The sequence below is a fragment of the Sciurus vulgaris genome, assembly GCF_902686455.1.
Source record: "Sciurus vulgaris genome assembly, chromosome: 11".
In the NCBI taxonomy this organism is placed as follows: domain Eukaryota; kingdom Metazoa; phylum Chordata; class Mammalia; order Rodentia; family Sciuridae; genus Sciurus; species Sciurus vulgaris.
Genome location: NC_136472.1, coordinates 27448635 through 27468072, shown reverse-complemented (window position 1 = coordinate 27468072; position 19438 = coordinate 27448635). Strand labels below are relative to the sequence as shown.

The window sequence follows — 19438 nt, the reverse complement described above, 5'->3', positions numbered from 1 at the left end:
TAAAATACAAAACAGGGCTGGGGATGTGGCTCGGTGGTCTAGTACCCCGGGGTTCAAACAATAGTATTAATTTTTTTTTTTTTTTTTTGTCTGTTGAAATCCTTGCCCTCAAGGTGAGGGGATGAGGAGTGGCCATTGGGAGGTGAGCAGGTCATGATGGTATTAGGAGGGGGGTGGAGCCCCTGTGAATGGGATTAGTGCTCTTATAAAAGAGGCTGGAGGTAGACCCCTTCCACCCTCTGCATGTGAAGACACAGCAAAGAGATGGCTGTCTATGCACCAGAAGGCAGGCCCTCATCAGACTGAATCTGCTGGCACCTGATCTTGGACTTCCAGCCTCCAGAATGGTGAGAAACCTCAGTTGTTGCTAAGCCGCCTGGCATCCAGTAGTTTGTTATAGCAGCCCAGATGGACTTGGTCTGTCTCCACTCTCTCTCCCCAATCCCTAGAGGTCAAGTTCCCGAAGGCCACCAGGCCAAGGAGGTGCTATCAACACCCATGGGGCAGGGCAGGTGTCACAGTGACACTGCGGAGCCTCTAAGCAGTCAGGCTGAGAGCCATTCATGGGCATAAGGACCTGAGATCAGACAGCAGAGTGCTGGCTGGCACTCGTCCACGCCACCCTTGCGCTCACAGGCCTCCCTTGAGCCTCACCAGGCCGGGCCCACAGACAAGGTGGATATTGTTTTCTCTTCCCATTTTCTGATGAAAAAAAAAAAAAAAGGAAAAAGAAAGAAACTTGAGACTTAGATTTCAGTGCCTTTCCCAACTCCTCTGCCTGGTCAGCGGAGGAACCGGAAACCGAATCCGTCACTCCCAAGTGCTTTTGGGCTGGAGTCTGTGCCAAGTCTTCTGCTGGGCACCAGGGATGCCAAGGTGGAGGGGATGCCGTCTCGGTCTCCTGTGGGAGGCGACAAGAGCACAGTTTCTCACTTCAGACAGAACTGGGATCGCGTCTCAGCCTCCATGGGGGCTTGAGTGGGCTCCTAAGCTCCACACCTTCTGCTTCGAATGTTGGATCCAAAACGTCAGCTACGTCAAGTCAGCCTCCTGCTCAGACCGTCCCGATGCTGCCGTCCACTCAGGTCCAGACTCCTCAGTTGGACTGAACTGGCCCAGCACCCCCTCCCTCGTCCAACCCTTTTCTTATCTCTGTCCTCCTGTGTCCCACCCTCCCATGGACTGGCCTCCCAGCTCTGCCCGGAGCAAGACAAAGTCCTTCAGCCTCGACCTTTGTTCTTTCTTTCCCTCTCCCAGACGCCACCGTCTGCAGATGGGAGAGCCACTATCTCCCCGCGGCCACCCCCTCCCACCGCTCAGGCCCTGCCTCTTCACAGAGACCATGGCTGTCCACGGTGTCCCTAGCAGTGGCCCCCGTCACTCCTGGCAACACTTCTTCAAGGCGCTGTCTCCACAGCACGCACTGCAATGCCCTCCGTGTAGCTGACGGTTTGTCTATGACCTGTCCCTCCTCCTAAGCACCTACAAGGAGAAACGTGCCCGTGTTTTTCACTACTAGGTGCTCGGAGCCGACGGTAGTGCCTGGTACACAGTAGGAACGTGATCCTTTTTGGTGACATAATGAGCCGATGACCCTCCGTTTCCTCCCCTTTATGATGATCCTGCAGCCACGTGGCCTAAGGATTAACCGAGCTGAGGGTGGGAGATGTTCAGCCTGGCAGCTGCCGTGGTCCTTGTGTGGCTCTATGTGCGGGGTCTCGTGGGGAGACAGGGCGAAAGCAATGACACAGTGACGTTCGAGCTCCTTCTCCCCAGCCCTGCGCTCCAGTTGGGCCCAGCAGCAGCCCCTTCATGAAAACTCACAAGCAGAACCCACAAGCAGCTCTCGCTGCTGCCCCATCCGCCAAGGTCACCGTCAAGGTCTGGCTGTGATGGTCAGGAGACCTCCAGTCCCCCCAGGGCTGGGGGCAGTAGGCAGAGCCCAGATCAGGCTGCAGAAACCCATGATTACCCCCAGGAGCAGGCCCCACATCAAAGCCAATCTCAGAGGGGCGAGGCCTCAAGATAAATGGAAGATTAAAGAAGGTTTGGTCTCCACAGGCCACAGGGAGCGGCGGCCGGCCGGTGGCCACAGAGGGGAGGCCCTAACACAGCTCCGGCTGCCGCCATCTTGGGGGGCAAGATGAGGAGGTGTCCTGGCCGAAGCAAAGGGAGTCAGGGACTGGACCCTGCTTGGGTCTGGGTTCCCATGACTATATTTCAGCCCAGCCTTCCAGTCCCTGCCTGCTTCTTAACCCTTTCCCCTCCAGGCAGCCTCCAAGAGGCTCTGCAGAGGAACCCAGGCCTCTCTTCAAGAGGTTTTGTTTGGTCATTGGGTTTGGTCATTGGGGTTTGCTCCCTCCAGCAAGGGAGCCTGTAATGACGCCCTCCTGGCCTCAGCCTTCCTCCCCAGGGAAGGTCTGTAATTAGTGCAGAAGGCGAGGCTGGGGAAGCTCAGACAATGTCATTTGAACCAGGATGAGACAGGGCTCAATTGCTAGTCTGCACATTTTTTTTTTTTTTCTGGTGCCATTTCATATACAAAACTCTGGCAAGCTTAACCCTTTCCTGGTTGGGCCCTGAGCTGGGGCTTCAGCCTGGCATACCAACTGCTCCCGGGCCTAATCTGTATCATTCTTGCCTCCCACACACCCCAATTCAGGGGAGTCATGGTTTTGGACCTCCCTAACATCTGCCAATCAATCAGCCAATGAGCTTTGGCTTGAAGCCAAGCACCAAAGGGAGGGGACCCAAAGGATAGTCTCCCTTCCTACCAGCAAGAAGATTCCAATCCTCCTGGGCAATGGAGGAATGTACACCAGAGACAGGAGACAGGGTAGGAAGAACAGATGGTGAAGACCAGTGCAGGGCCAAGAAGGAAGCCACATGAAGACAGAGTGACAAGGTGGGCATGTGGAAGACTAGCATTTGGTAAGCACTCTGTAAATACGTCGAGGGAGCCATCTTTCTGGAGCAGGGTTTTTTTTGCAATCAGGGCTTGAGGCTGCACTCAAAGGGAGAGAATGAGCAGGAAAAGCCAGCCCCAGGTGGACACTGGCATCAGAGCAATCGTGACAGGCAGAGGCTATCAAATCACTTTCTTCCTCATGGTCCCGAAGCACTTATTCTGAATCCCGAATTACAGTTCATCTCACCAGGAACTACAGCCTATTGGATTACAGATCTGGATTCCCCCACTGGACTGTGAAAACCTGAAGGTTTTGTCTACTCACCTCTGGCCTTGTGTACATCAGCACTGAGCAGGTACACAAGAGGTACTGACTAAATAAATAGTTGAACTGAGAGTGTGGAAGGAAAGGAGAATATACACAGGCGCGCGCGCGCGCACACACAGAGTTTCCCAGAGGGATGCAAATTGTGACCCCAGTTCCCTTGAAAATTATATCACAAGTTCATTAATATATAAAGAGCTTCTAGAAATCAATAAGACAATACCAACCACTGATTTTAAAAGGATCAAAGAATATGAATAGAGTACAGAAAAGGAAACATAAATTGTTCTAAGACATCTAGAAAGGTACTCACTCTTACTCAAGGAAATTGCAAATTAAAAATACACTGGAAGCTGGGCGTGTTGGGGCACCTGTAATCCCAGGAGCTCGGGAAACTGAGAAAGGAGGATGAAGAGTTCAAAGCCAGGCTCACTCAGCAACAGCGAGGCATTAAGCAACTCAGTGAGTCCCTGTCTCTAAATAAAATACAAAAAAGGGCTCAGGTGTCCCTGAGTTCAATCCCCAGTACCAAAAAAAAAAAAAAAAAAAAAAAAAATTCACTGGAAACCATTTCTTATCCAGCAGAGTAGAAAAATGTAAAACTTTAATAATATCCTCAGTTTGAGAAACCTCCCATTGCTGGTAGGGGTGTAAATTGGTGCAAGCTATTTGAGCACATCTTTCAACGTTACAAATTTGACCCAGTCCTCCCACCTCTGAGAATTCATCCTACAGCTACCCAGCGTTTGGACAAGTTCATCGCTGTGGCATTGTTCATTACAGTAAAAAACTGGAAACAATTCAAGTGTCCATCAATAGGGGACAGGTAAATAAAGCACAGGACATTCATACAATGAGTGGTTATGCAGCCATCGGGGGAAAATAAAAGAATGAGGAAGTTCTGTGTGTACTAATACAGGAAGATCTTCAGATAAATTAAGTGAAAACAAAACTATGCAGAACAGTGTGTATAACACCCTCCTCTTCAGTTAAGAAGAGAGAGAGAAGGAATATATGCATGTGCATGCGTCACACGCACAGCAAAGGAGAATACCTAAGAAAGTAATAAAATTGATTATATGTTGGTTGAAGGGTGGGAACTTGGTGGTTAGGATATAGGATGCAGAGAGGGGAGGATCACTTTTCATTATATTTCCTTGTTTTTTGAGTCATGTAAACGCATTATCTATTTTTAAAAGATTAAAAAAAAAAAAAAAAAGAATACCTCTAGTCAGGACTGGGAATACTGGGGTCTTCTCAAATAGCTGGGTGAAGGTGAGTTTACCTTGGCCAACTGCTGCTCTGTCATTTTTCCTCCTCTTTTCCCATCAAGTTTTTCTGAGACCCTGGATTCCAGTGAAGTCCTGCTGTCCCAAATCATGTCTCCAGAGCATGGATTAGGAAATCAGACAGATAAGCTGTGTGACCTTGGGCAAGTTCCTTCATCTCTCTGAGCCTTAGAAAATGGCAATCTTAGTACCTGCCCCTGAGGATTGTATCGAAGCATAACAGAAAACTCATAGGAAGTGCTTAACACAGATTCTGCGACATGATAAATGCCACATTGAATAAATGCACCCGACTCACTGCTCATATTATTTACCACTGTTTTTATTGGATTGCTGGTTGTTGTCTTACTGATTTATAGGAGCTCTTTATAGATTCTGAAGATTGAGTTAAGCATTGCAAGCTGGCAACAGGGCCACAGTAGATGGCAGTTCATGAAAGTCATTATGTTTCTTTGATAATTTCCCTTCCCCACCATGCATGCTGGTGTCTGGAGGTACCCCACATCCAACACCCTAGGGCTCACGGGACAGCCCCCAGGAACCACTCCTTATCTCCATATCTTTCCACATCTCTGCCCGGGATCAGAGATTGTCATTCTCCAAGGCACCTCCAGCTGTGCTGTGGCTCACCTGCGGGGTGTCAGTTCCTGTAAGAAATAAATTCACCCATGAGGGTGTGGAAGGCCTCCCTGGGGAGCCCGTGTCTTTCTCCCTGGGAGAGAGGCGCCTGTGGGCGATCTGATGGGCATGGGAAGGGACTGGCAGCAAAATAACACCGCTGGGGCCCTTTCCCAATCCTTGGACACTCCACGTTCGCTTGCCGTATAGCAGAAAATACATGTGGCTCCCCTGGGCCGCGTCCATGCGTCTTCCTCTGGGGAATTGGTCCGCCCTTCAGTGTGGAGGCTCCAGAAATGTTCCCCAGAGCATCTGGAATATATATCTGCTTTAATGGTGATTGCCAAAACTGGGTCTGCTGGTTTTCTGTTGCTTCTGCTCAGTCACAGAGGCTGGGGCTGGTCCCTAGGGATGCGGATGCCCAGAGCGCCCAAGACCCGCTCAAAGCACACGACGGGATGAGACCCCCATCTGAACATGCTCCTCAGAAGAACCTTGGTGAGAGGTAAAGGTATCTACAAAGACCTCCAACTCCTCCAACGTTCCGGAAAGTTCCCTGATTACCTGTCCAAACCCAGAGTCTGGGGCAGCAAAACGATTAAATCAAATAGATACAAGATCAAATTTCCCACTCTCCCTGCTGAATAACTGTGTGACCTGAGCCAAATAACACAACCTCTCTGGGACTCACTTTCTTCATCTGTGCGAGTAAAAATATTTGTGTCTTCTGTCTCACTTCTAAGGTATTTAAGAAGCCCTACAAGACAATGGAATCTGGTGGTTTTTAAAAAAAGAAAAAGATTATGGAGAATGTGGATAAAAACATAAAACGAAGGCAGGATGCAGTTAGTCTGTGACATGCACCTTCATGAGATCCTGTTGCAAGAGGTAGACCTCAGCCATTGCTTTTCTGCTTCCTTCCAGTCTAAATAAAGAAGGAAATGCAAAGAGCCACAAAATCCAGAGTTAGGTTCAGGTGTAGGTTGGTGATAGAGTCTGGCACGTTTGAGGCGCTGGGCTCCATCCCCAGTACTGTAAAAAAAGAAAAAAGAAAACTCCAGAGGTTCTATTAGGTTAATAATTGGCCCCAGGGCTCAGAAAAAGTCAGTGTGGTGCTCTTAAATCAAAGAGGCTATTCTTCCCTGGGCCTCCCTAAAGCGGCAAGTGACAGGGTGGGGTTATAAATGTGCAGAGGGTCCCTCTCCTAGATGGGGGTGACACTGGCTCCTAAGGTCTTTGTTAGTTTGAAATAGAATAAGATGCTTGGGCAGCCGGGCATGCAATCCCAGCTACTTGGGCGGCTGAGGTAGGAGGATCACAAGTTCAAGGCCAGTCTGGGCAATTTAGCTAGACTCTGTTTCAAAATAAAAAATAAAAAGGGCTGGAGAAGTAGCTCAGTAGTAGAACACTTGCCTAGCATGTGTAAGGCCCTGGGTTCAATCCCCATTAATGGGAAAAATTTAAACTAAAAATAAATAAACAAACAAACAGCTTAACAGTGACACTCAGAGTGGCCGGCACATGGCAGGTGCTTAATACGTGGTCCTTGTCTTCCTTCCTCTACTCTGCCTGCTCCCCGGAAGGGGATCTGTTGAGCACTTATTAAATACCTACTATGTGCCAGATCCACAGTGAGTCAAATGCGGGAATACCCCTAAACCTGGCTGGTGTCTGCCTGGCCGTCCCCAACTCCTTGTTCTGGGAAGCTCCGACCTCACACGCCGCTCACCGCCAGCAATCCCATTGGGTCTCGGGGCTCGGCCTCCTCCGCAGCGCAGCGGTAAACCCCAGCAGCCATGCCGCTGTGGCTTCCCCTTCATTCCCCACATAGCTCCCGGCTGCTCCCTCCGACCAGCACATTCATGGAGCCTGGCCACGTGCAAAAGCACAATTAATATTCCACTCAGTCTCCCCGAGCCCTGCTGCCTATTGGGAGAAGATGGAAACCAGATTTGCAGCCGCACGCGCTGGCATGGACGTGCAGAGGCGGCCCGCCCTTAGGTGTGAGCTGGCGTTTTCTCCTTCGAGGGCGCGTGCACATGCGCAAATGGCGGAAGGCCCATGCTTAGGTCCACACCTCCTATACTGGTCATGGTCCCAGGGTGAGCGCGCAGGGTCGCCCCTGTGGGCTGCATGCTCAGCTGCTGCCGCTAACAGCCTCAAGGACTCCTGGGCAAGGCCACATTTGCATTCTGAGCAGAGAGAAACCAAGTCCCACAGTTTGAGCTAGTAGGACAGAATCTGAGAACCTGTCCTGTCTAGAATGCTCATTTGACAGGGAAAACTCTGAGACCCTGGCTTATCCTTGCCTGTTAACATTCTCTACTGAACTGAATTGGGGTGGTTGTGTTTTAGCAAAGCCTCTGATGTGAAGGCCCCATGCTGCCTCTCTGCTTCTTGGTGACAAGCCACCTTGGCCTCACCAGCCTTGGAGGTTGGGGATATCGAGGCCTGGGGAGACACGGGCAGCACCACAGTAGGGCCTCCAACTTTCCATGCCCCTGCCCTTCCTCTTAGGTTCATAGTTTTGCTCTGCCAGTCCTAGGTGGAGCAGGATTTGTAGGGAGTGTCCCCAACATGAGGACTTCTCAAGGCAGGAAGGAGAAAAAAAAAGGCTTTGTTGATTTTTCCCTCATTACTTTAGACTGAACAAGCAAAGGAGTTGGGGGAACTCAAGAATCATGAGTATATGTCTTTGAGGGATGGAGCCAGGTGGCTTGGGCTATCGAAGCATCTAGAAGCAAAGTTGGTGCAGGTGATTCAAGCTGGAGGAAAGAAGGGTGAATTAAGAACAGGAGAGCAAAGCAGGAAGCGGGTGGAGCTGTTCCCCAGGCAGCAGGCAGACAGAGGGCCAAGGGGCGGGCCTGCCTCCAGTCCAAAGATGGGACAGTAGAGCAGAAATTCAGGGAAAAAGACGCTAAACCAATTACCAGGAAAAGAAGCTGGAAAGGAGGCAAGTGTTTTCTTAGTCCTTAAGGAACTTCAGTCTTCAGAGAATTTAAAGAGGAAAAAAATCTATCTTTAAGGCTTTTCTCTAAGGCAGGGTGGCCAATGAATCACTCATTGCTGAGGAAGGTCCTGGAAGGCTCACCCCTCAGCTCCTGCCTCTCCCCAGTGAGCAAACCCAGTTCATCTGGGGTGAGTGGAAAGGGCCCTTGGTTGGACGGCTGGAGGCCCAGCTTTCTGTCCTAGCTCTGCCTCATGAAGAGGGGGCCCAGGACAAGCCAGCCCTAGTCCCAGGTCTTGGTTGCCTGTTGAAGAAAGGAGTATAAATTCTCTGAGCCTTAGTTTTCTCATCTGCAGATTGGGGATGCTAATGACATCATCTTCCCCTGAATCTTATAAGGCATTAATGTATGGTGCATCCATTATTTTCTGTACATTAAGAAAAAAAAGTCCACTAAACTATGACATGCCATTAATTATAAGTCTGACCTCAGAGATATTATAATGTATGAAAAGTGCATCTCACAATTGGAACTGATACTTATCTTACAAACTTGTTCCAAGAATTAAACAAGATAATATATTTAGTGCCTGGCACAAAGCAAGTTCTTGATAACTGTCAGATATTTTTATGGTTCGGGGTGGAGAGAGGAAAGAACCACAGGCTAAGAGGGTGGAGAGGAGCACCTAAGGTGAGTGACAGCTGTGGTCTGAAGTGCCCCCCAGCCCCGCCACCTCCTGGACTCCAACTCCAGCCCAGGGTGGGGGCACAGGGAGAGCAGTCGTGCGGCCCATTTTAGAGACCCACAGGAGAACAAAGGGCTCCGTCTGCACCCCGGAAGTCAGCCTAATCTCCAGGATGGATATGTTTTCATTTCTCCGAAGTTCCTGTTGGAGTGTGCCAAAGCGTTTTTCCTTTACAATCCAGGCAAACAAGGCAGGTTTACTTTGGGCGACCTTCTCGCCACCACCCCAGGCCTGCCTTCCCCATGTAAACACCTGCCTTGCCTGGCACCCTCCCGGAGGCTATGGGAGGATCTGGAAACCTGAGCGCCAGGCTTTCCCCCAGCTTCCCAGGCCCTGTCCTGGTGAGGCCACATTTGGAAGATCCTTGGCAAGGACAGGACCCCAGAGGGCATGAGCACCTCCCCATTTCATAGCTGTGGAAACCGAGACCCAGAGAAGGTCAAAGACTCCCCCCAGGGTGTCAGCGTGTGACAGTCCCCTGCCAAGACCCCAACTCCTCTAAACGTGCGTGCACACATACTATCCCTGCCCCTGCTCACGGCTTGGCCTGGCAGGACCCTTTCTCTCTTCCTGACCTTCAGTACCTGGGACAGGCAGGAAGCTTACCTCTGCTCCCACCTCCAGTGCCTGTGTCAGGATGCCTTTGCTTCACAGCTGCTGCGGAGCAGCAGTGACCAGGTGTTCCTGAGTCCTCAACAGGAGGGGCTGCTGCCCCTGCTTTCCCTGCTCTGAAGTATCTGGGGCTGTGAAGGTGGGGTCTGCCTAGCCTGGGGAGGGGATGGGCGCAGGAGCAGACCCAGGGACCAGCGGGGAGGGAACGAACCCTTTCTGTTGGGCCAGAAGCCAGACCTCAGACCCAGTGAGCCGCGTCATCCCATCTCCTGGAAAATGTTGAAGAGATAAGGGCGGGTGGGGCCCGCCGCTCTGTGAGAGAGCACTTGCCTAGCATGCAGTAGGCCCTGGGTTCAATCCCCAAGCCAAAATGGAAGAGACCTGTTGCTGACCACACCCGACAGCAGGCTGCAGGGGCAGCTGGCACAATTCTTGTCAGTGCTTACACAGAATAGAACCGTGTCCTCAGTGTGACCATCGGTACCCGTTCGTGTGGGGTGTTGAAGTTTCCCATGCTCATGTCACTCCTGGGCCACTGGCTGCCCTCCTGTGCATGCTTCCCACCCCCCTGTGTGCTATTCTCTCTGTCCAGAGTGCCTTGGGCTGGGGAGATAGTTCAGTTGGTAGACTGCTTGCCTCACATGCACAAGGCCCTGGGTTCAATCCCTAGCACAAAAAGAAAAAAGAAAAAACAGAATGCCTTTCTCTCTGTTTTGCCCTACAAATGACCCCAGTTCATGATTCAGTTCTCAGCTCACGCGTGGCTTGCCTTACCCACAGTCAAGTCACACTACTGTATTTCTTCATTGTCCTTACCACTATCTGAAATTGTCATCTTAAAACGCTTCACATTTTCCTCCACCCACCTCTGCCATCCCTCATTCACTCTGGGACCTAAGTTCTTAGTCACTGCAGCTCCAGTGAGCGCCTGGTCTAGGGCACTCCCAGTAGATGCTCAATAATGCTCGTAGAATGCATGGACCAATCCTCCGACCTCCTCATCTCAGCCAGGCTTCGCCATCCCCTTCATTCCAGGAGAGAAGATGATCATGCTCTTACTGTACGCCAGGCTCTGCCCTGCCTCGCCCCCCTCCCCCCACGCCACCCTCCTCCCCCTCACCAGGATTTCTCTTGGAAGATCCTGTCTCTCAGACTCCACCGGAGTGCCGGAACCAGAATGTCTCCCCAGGATTATTTTCAATGGTTTCCTGGGGTGTTCACCTGGGTAAGAATAAGGAAAGACAGGACACTCTAATCCTACTTATCTAAAACTATATAATCTTCCCCAATCATTTAAATGGTACCTGTGTCTCTAATTACAGAGCAGGCTGGGGGGACACAGGCACGACTTCCAGCCAACCTCAGGCGAAGGGGCACTTTTGTTCCTCCTGGGGGCCTTCAGGGACTCCAGCTTAGGAGCCAGGACTCCAGACACCTGCTGCCACGAGCTCATCCACAGCAGACCAGCCTGTGCATCCAGCCAGCGACCACTCCCCTTGCCTTGAGAAGGACCAGCCACATTCTAAATGTTTTCAGGGGTCCCCAGCTAGCCAGAAGTGATGCATTTGGGGAAAATGCCTGAATTCCACCAGCCATTATTTCTTTTTTCACAGTGAACCCAGGGCCTCCTCACCCTGGCATGGTTCTAAAAGCAAACTGATGTCTTTTTGACCCACCCAACTTGTCCAAGTGCGTTGCTGGTAAGCGAGTCCCCAAAGCGTGGGCTGTGATCTGGACTTCTTCCACTTCTTCACAGAAGTGAACTCTGCAGGAGGCCCAGGAGCTAATAGTCATGTGACAGCCTGAAGGGTCAGAACTTCACTGTCCAGAACTGTGTCCACTGGGTCATGAAAAGAAGGAAAAGCCACCTGCCTACCTGGCTAGCAAACAACTGTTGTCACGGGTCATTGTGAGCCCTTCTCCCGTTTTGGCACTGAGAGAACAATTTTTGTGATACCCAGTGGCTTAGCTGCTATGACATCTCTACTTAAAGGCCTTTTGGTTCTTGAGCTCATTACCCAAACAAGGAGGACAAATTTAATCCGATAAATGACTTCTGGGCAGGAAACTGCGTGCCAGCCCTCCAAGGGTGTGCCTTTCTGAAACACCTCCATTTGTTCAGGTGCTTGGTGATTGTTTATCAGCCCTTTCAAGAGATTAAGTTGTACGCAGGGGCAGGTCACTTAGGTAATGGATCCAAGGGGAACTGGGAATGTCAGGTGCCTGTGGAATGTGCAGCCAGCCAGCACCTTCCCTCATCCAGACTCCACAGCAGCTGTTCTCCAACTTCCTGCTCTTAGGAACTATTGGTGATTGATGAGAGAGGTACTCACCTCATTTCATGCTGTTCATGCATCCCTTCCACACACAGGAAATACAGTTCTTGCCCTAAGGAGTGTGATTGTGTGAGCGGGGGAGTGAGGTGGGGGGTTCATAGACATGTGCGCAAACAACAACTCTATCACAAGAGACTGGAAACAAGGGGGTAAGCACAATACGGTCCGGGGTGGTAACTGCTCCACCCTGAGGCTTCAGGAAGGCTTCCTGGAGGAGAGCTGAGAGCTGAGTTAAGCAGCTGAAATCGTCCCCATTGAGGGAAGGTCTGGAGGAGCCTGTGAAATGGAGTTGCTTGACTGGGTTTGGCAGTAAAGCTTGGAGAATAAAAATAACAGCTTCCTCATCAAGTTATGGGAACGTGGTTGGTAAAGCCTTCACAAGATGCTCATGTTCCAGGAACACCCTTATCAGTTGCAGGACGATGTTGCTCTAAGCCCCTTCCTTGAGCGGTCAGAGATCAGAGACTGGCAAGGAAGACTGGTTTGCAGAGGTCTCTTTAAAAGGGGAGGGGCGGTTTCTTAGGTCCCGCCCCCTTCTCATTAATATTGAGTTATCGTGAATATTGATGTGGGGGCGTGGCGCCTCGGCCAGCTGGGCTAACCAGCCAGGGGTTCCCGGTTTCACTGAGAGGAAAGTGACAGAAGCCGTGCAGAGGGAGACGCAGAGAAAGCGCCGCGGCCGGCAGCCACCCAGTCTCGGGGGAGCGCTCAGCTCCCCCGCCCCCGGCTCCCACCCGGTCCGGGGGGCTCCACCAGTCCGCAGCCCCACCCCCGGGCTCCCCATGGAAGGCAGCTGTGCCCCGGGAGGAGCAGGAGGAGGAGTCGGCTAAATGCCCACGGTGCGCCCAGGGCCCCTGAGCCCAGCCCGCTCTGCGCCGCTGTCCTAAGGCCCCCGCGCCCCCGACCCGGGGCCGCGCCGCCTCCGCCCGCCCCTCCCCCGGGGCTTCGCCCGGGACCTGCCCCCCGCCCGCTCGCCCGCGCTCAGGCAGGAGCTCTGTGCTGGGCTCGCCGCCGCCCTGGAGTGAGGGAGCCCCGCCAAGGGGGTCCCCGGAGCCGGCCGCGATGGACGCCGTCTTGGAACCCTTCCCGGCCGACAGGCTGTTCCCCGGATCCAGCTTCCTGGACTTGGGGGATCTGAACGAATCGGATTTCCTCAACAATGCGGTAAGTGAAGGGTCTCCTTCCCACTGCACAACTCGGCGGCACTCGTCGCGGAGCGCCGGGGCCCCCAGAAAGACCGGACTACACACCATTTGGGCAGCAGCCAGGGAGGGGGCTGGGTGCAGGGTGTCCTGGAGGGACACGTGCTTAGAGCTCTGAGATTTAGCGAGTAGGTCCCTCGACACCTCCCTTAACCCGGATCCTGAACCGGAGTCTGAAGCTTGGGCCAGGGCGCGCCGCTCCTAGGGGTTCACTCCATGCATATATTGGCCTCCGCCTTCTAAGAGAAGAGGATTTCGAGGAGCCAGGGCACCAGATTCTGCGACAAGAGCTTGAGAAACACCAATTCTGCCCCTGCCCGTGTCTTCTAGCTGTCTCCTACCCGCCCCAGGGTTCTGGGACCTGGTCCGGTGCAAAGTGGCGGCCCCCCTTCTTGCGCCCCCTTTAGGGCTTCGAAGGCTTCTCTTCTGTATCTCCGCTGGGGGGCGCACAGGGGAGCATTCAGAGGGCCGGAGACCCGATGCTCCTAGCGGGTCAGAGCCAGACCCAGGTTCTGAGCCAGACCCAGAAACAGGGGTGCTTCCTTGGCTGCCCCAAGGAATCAGGACCGAGGCCTCCAGAAAGGAACCTGAGTCTCAGGGCAACACAGGGTGATCGCTCAGGAGGGAGACCTTTCTCTCCATCTCTGTGTCTGGAGATCACTGCTCTGTCTCGGTTCCTCATGTCTCTGAAGATTTTCTGTGTGTGTGTGTGTGTGTGTGTGTGTGTGTGTGTGTGTGTGTCTTTGTCCCTCTCCCCTGTCCCCTCTGATTTCATGACCATCGCTGTCTCTGGGCTTGTCTTTCTCCTTTCTTTCTCTTTCCCTCCCTCCCTAAGGAAACGTGGCTCTCTCTTTTCTTTCCTCCCTCCCTCCCTCCCTCTCAGGCTCAGCCTTAGGCCTCCATGGGGGAGGCGCAGGGACACAGTAAGGGAGGAAATGTCTAGGTTCAGAAGGGCCTGCCCTGAAGTCAGGAATGTGGGGGACTTGGGGAGTCTAATGAAGCACCCCCCCCAGCAGTGAACCACCAGTTGTGCCACACAAACACACATGCATTTACACACACACACTCACTCAACCCCTGGTCAAGCACATGAGGGCCTCCACCTGCTGGCCTTTACCTTCTCCGACTAAAATAAACTTGGTCAGACAAGAGCAAAGTCCTTGAAAGACTTGGGCATCTTGCACTTCTGTCTAAACTGTCCCAAGTGACGACATTGATGTAAGCATACATTTCTAAGAGACAGGAACCTGAATTGGGGAGGCATGAGGTCTGAGGTCTCTCTGGTCTCCCTTATACAGCACATCTATGTCACCCACTCTCTTAGGAAGGCCCCTAGTCCCATCAGACAAACAGGCTAAGAGAACAAAGAGAGAGGGCTTACACTGGGAAGAGAGGACTGGAGTCCAATCCTGCCTATGCTTCCTCTGTGAGCTTGGGCCATGTCTCCCACTTGTCCCCACCCAGGCCTCAGTTTCCTTGCCTGTAAAATGGAGAAAGATTGGGTCAAGACTTTCTAAACATAGTTCTGGTACCACTCCTAGGAATCAAACAGCAGGGTTCTAGGGATCCACCCCTCCACACCTTGGTTCTGGCAAGAAATTTGGTGAGAACGAAGGGGTCTTGTTGGAACTCAGGCAATCTGATCAAGGGGTGCCACTGAGCCCTCCTGCGAGCTCCCCTCAACCCTTGGCAGCTCTGTGCTGGGTTTTCTTCTGAATGGACTCTGCTCCGCCTGCAGCCTCTTTCTGCTACTCAGCCCTGCATCCCCAGCTGCTCCTCCGGTCCAGCACAGGAAAGGAGCCCTGATTGGATCTGACAGTGGTAACCAGCATGTGGACACTGGGGAGGGAAAGCCCTGCTGGGGACACTCCTGCCCTGGTGCCTGGACAAGGCCAAGCCAGGCAGAAGAGAGGAAAGGGTTTCTAAGAGCACAGAGAAAGATCTCCCAGCTAGGATTCGGGACATTTGTGTCTGATTATACTTCTGCCACCAGCCAGCTGGGCAATTCAGACAAGTGGCTATTCTTCTGGGCCTCAGTTCCCTCATCTGAAAAATGGTATCAGAACCTTCCACATGGCATTATTTTTTTATTGGTGCATTATAATTATACATAATAGCAGGATTCATTACACCATATGCATATATGCACATAATTTGCTGCATTCACGGCATTACTATAGAGATTTAGTGAAAAAAAAAATTAAAGATTAATGAAGCCTAAGGCCTGGCATATAAGGGACCACAGACAAGTTGTTCCAGAGACGGGATGGGGGTGGTAGTGAGGTTCCAGGGGTTCCTTCTTTAAGGCTTCATTTCCATGCTAGGGTCCCTTCCAGCAGGTATCCCATAGCAACTCTGTCCCAACGCCCTCTTCATTCTGCAAGAGGACTGGAAAATGTTTCCAAGGTGAGGATGGAAAGAAACAGTATAGGTACAAAAGATGAAGAAAAGTGTTTTCACTCTCCTTAAAAATCCAGATTTAGGCCATTAGGTCATGTGGAAAACCTGTGTGCGCCGTTCCTCTAAAAACAAAAAGCAAAATGCACGCTCACCTTGAAAACAGTCTGTGAGAAACACGGCACACACAGGTGTGTGCCTTTGCAGGCGACTGAGGTGCTTTCTCCTGTGCATGATTCTCAACAGAGGCCCCTTGGAAGTGCCACCCCTCCCGCCCGATGTGGGGGCTTCTCCTCCCTGCCCCTGGTCACTGTCACACAGTTCCTGATGACCCTCTTCCACTATATCCTGTGATCAATCCTTCAGTCCCTTGGCATCCATAAGAGAAGGTCTGGGCTGAGAACTGGAGCAGAGGAGCAGAGGGGGAGCGGGTCGTGGCTCCAGGAGGTGGAGACACCAAGTGTGTGTGTCTTACCCACATCTTGCTAAAAGGAAGGAATGGCTGTTTCTCCAGAGGGAGCTGGCTCTGGATCCCAGAGGAGCGCCAGCTGGGAGGGTGTGGGGAGGTAAGGAGGAGGAGGAGAAGGAAGAGTTCTGTTGTCTCGGAGGGGAGCAGCAGGAAGCCACAGGGATGTTTGCCCAGCACACTCATTCACCTCGCAGCAGCTGGGGAGCCAGGTGTGGGAATGGCGGAGACCCAGGGCCAGCCCAGGGGAAGGCAGCTGGGGGGGCTACAGCTGATTGCTGCTCCCCAGATCCCCAGCCTGGTTTCTCCTGAGAGGACTGGGGAAAGCAGAGAGCCACCCCCACCCCCAGCCTTTGGAGGATTTAGGGAGATTAGAGAAGTATGTGTGTTTGGATGTGCCTGTGTGGGTGGGCCTTTTACAGCCCTCAGAAGGGGAGGGTGTGTGTGTGTGTGTGTGTGTCTTTAAATTCTCAGGACAGGAAGGAGGACAGAGGGCCAGGGCACTCTGATCTCAAGAGTGGAATCCACTAGAAAAGAATGGATGAAGAAAAGCTAATGGAGGAGCCCAACTCTTAGGGCTCCTATTCAAAAAGCAAGACTTCCTCAGACACTCCTCCACCAAAACACTGAGTTTCAGGCATGGTCTCTTCCGTTTTGTTTTTGTCTCCACTGTTGAGGGACCAAGCTCCTCAAGGGCAGGGGCTTTGCTCTTTGTTCCCAGCACCTAGCACCCTTGATGGCTGGAGGTCTGCGTGAATGAAAGAATGAATGAATGAGGTCCAGGCCAGACTCAACATTTTTTAGGGAAAAGAAAAAGGAATGCTTAAGCCCATCTGCTCCTGGTCATCAGTGTCCTGCAGCTTCCACCATCTCTGAGATTCAGGAAGTGCTCTTCATAGTTTCCAATGAGTTGTCATTGCTGCAGGTCTCTGCAGCCCCTGGTCTAAACAGACAGACTAGAACTGGCTATCCCATACCTCTATGAACTTGTGGCTCAGATCTTACCTTTGAGTCTGGCTCTGGGGCTTTTGTCTTCCTCAGTCTCCTCTTCTTTGACTTGCTCTAGGATTCTCAGTGCTCACCCAGCTTAAAACTAGGCCTGGTTCAGTCCTGCCTCAGGGCCTTTGCACATGTGGTTCCTGCCATCTGAAATGCTGCCCCCCCCCCCCCATCCCCAGTCCATTCCATTGCAGCCTCCTGGTCTCAGCTCAAATATCACCTCTTTACAGATGCCTTCCCAACAACCTAAAATGGAACATCCCCCCCCCCATTATTTTCTGTCAATCCTTTGATTTCTTCAGTTCTTATCCAAGTTTGTAGTTATTTCACTGACTTATTGTCTGTTTCCTCCATGAGAAAGTAAGCTCCAAACTTGTCAGTTTCATGCATTGCCCTAAACCTAGCATAGTATGCTAATGCCAGATATAATAACACTCACCGTAATGCAATAAGCCAAGTCTACAATTTCCAAATCATGTAAAATATGGAGTTGTGCTTCTGTAGGATTAATGGCAGTGTGTTTCAGGTGCTCTGTACTGTCACTGAAAACACAGAAGTAAATACTGTAGTTTCCTGTGCACCAGGGGCCAAACCAGGAGCCCCTCAGGAGCATTAGGGGCCTGCCCTCCCTCCCAGTTCCGCAAAATAAGAGATTTGCCCACTTTTTTTTTTTTTTTTTTTTTTTTTTTAAGATGGGTCCTGAGTTTTGGACCCAGTTTTGGACACATGGCAGAGGATACTTCTCTATTTAAGGATTTGCTGTATTTGTAGAGAAAATTACTTTAGGTTGGGTCAGCCACTGCAGAGGAAGGGAAAACTGTTAAAACAATGAAACAGACCCAAGGGTTCAAGAGGGGCACTGCAATGCCAGAGGGGCTCAGAGTCCTCAGGGTCGCAGCCTGGCCACCCTGAGGGTGGTGGGGATGCTGGACTGTCCCCAAATCTGTGTGAGCCCAGCCCAGCACACCTCTGCCTTCCGGGACACTAAAACACATGGCCATTCCTTCAGCCCCTGGACACCAAAGGGACACTTTTGCAGGTGCCAGGGACACGTGGATGAAGAAGGCACACCTGGCCCTCCAGACACTCACACTTGAATGAGAAAAACAGGGGGAAGCCAAGAGTGTGGACACCTCAGTAGGCGCCATAATAGAGGAGACCCCCTGCTGGGGAGTCTGAGCCAAGAAAGAGGTCATGGGAGGTCACCCAAAGTGACCTCAGCACCCTCCCCAGTTACTCCCGGCTCTGGTTTCAAAGGAGTAATTGTGGCCTTTTCATGGAGCACGTGCAGATTTACTGTCCCTGATGCAGAGACTTGGAGGGACCCTGTTAACTCTGTTCAAGGGCAGGCGTCCTGGGGAGGGAGTAGAGGAAGAGAGAGAGAAAGAGCTGGAAGCTAGCTCTCCCCACTCTTGTTCTGGTGTGAGCTTTGCCATCTCGAGAAAACTTGGGACCCCACATGTCAGAGGCTCCCGGCCTTCATCCTCACCCCCTGCTATTCTCAGGGCACAGTAGATATCTGGCGCCTTAGGGACGGAGCCAGAGTTCCTGGACAGACCCCCCCATCGCATCCCCCACTTCTATCCACCTCAGGATGCGGCTCCCGGTCCTTCTGAGAGTTCACACCTTTGCCCTCCACAGCTCCCAAGAGTCCCCAGGAAGGTCTACGAAGGACGCCTCTGGCAGCATGTCCTCCCCTTCCCGTGCAGCACGCCTCTTGCAAGTCCTGGGACCCGGGCCCTCCCAGAGCATCTCTCTTTGGGACCTGGCTTGCCCTTGAACCTCCCTCGAGAAACCAGCTCCAGATGCTGGAGAACAGGCTGTTCTTCTGGAAGTCTCAGCGCTCCAGGGGGCAGGATAGAGGAGGAAGATTTGGGTGGAGTTTAGTCAAGACCATGAGCGTTGCTCTGGCTGGAACTCTGTGTAACCCCCTTGAGCAGGCCAGGGGAAGCCAAAGTAAGTGGCAGGACCCTGGACCAGGATTGGGGGAAATGTGGAAGTGGGGCTCTCTGGTTCAGGAGAAGCTGGAGAGGCAGGATAAGGTCCAGAGTTCTGACCCTCGAAGGAAAAAATGTCAACGGCATCGCTTTCCTTGGAAAGTCAAAGATCCTGATCCCCACAGCCTGGACACACCATGTCATAATGAGGTCAGCTTGACTGCTAAGAGCATGAGTGAGCATCCCTGCCGCCAGCCAGTGCCTCCTCCCCCAGCTCTCCAGGGACAGAGCCCTCACTGCTGCATCCTTGGCCCTTGGCTCTTGGCCCAGAAGCCGTTTCACCCATCACAGAGAGGCTGACACATCTGGGCTGGGATGTGTGGTCCCACATAACAGCTGGACAGCAGCAGCCACTCCCTCCCTACCCCATCCAAGAGAAGAACAAAAATGAAAGCAGAAAAGGAGGGACCAGGCCCTTCAGGCCCTCACGGAGAACCGGGAGGCAGCTCCCAGGCAGTGGCTTGGGGGGCTCGCCTGGCAGGCAGGCTGTTCTGAGCCTGAGCCCACGGGTCCCGCTCTCTCTGCAGTGCCCTCACCCCTCATCGCCTGGGTTCCCCAACTCACTGTGTGAGCCTGGACGGGTCACTTCCCCTCTC

At 52.3% G+C, this 19438-nt stretch overlaps 1 protein-coding gene and 1 long non-coding RNA gene across 2 annotated transcripts in view; one reads left to right on the top strand and one right to left on the bottom strand.

Annotated features, from left to right (window-relative positions):
- Nucleotides 1–3446: 3446 nt before the first annotated feature.
- On the bottom strand, nt 3447–10921 carry LOC306639290. The gene is made up of 3 exons (XR_013757605.1): nt 10750–10921; nt 5344–5452; nt 3447–5169 (listed from the first exon to the last, which is right to left on the bottom strand). It is a non-coding gene; the product is annotated as an uncharacterized lncRNA (long non-coding RNA).
- A 1473-nt stretch (nt 10922–12394) lies between these two features.
- CREB3L1 (cAMP responsive element binding protein 3 like 1) overlaps nt 12395–19438 on the top strand; it is a 34101-nt gene continuing 27057 nt past the window's right edge. Inside the window, 1 exon segment of the mRNA XM_079102055.1 lies at nt 12395–12945. Coding sequence (XP_078958181.1) covers nt 12844–12945 — 102 coding nt within the window. The 5' untranslated portion in view covers nt 12395–12843.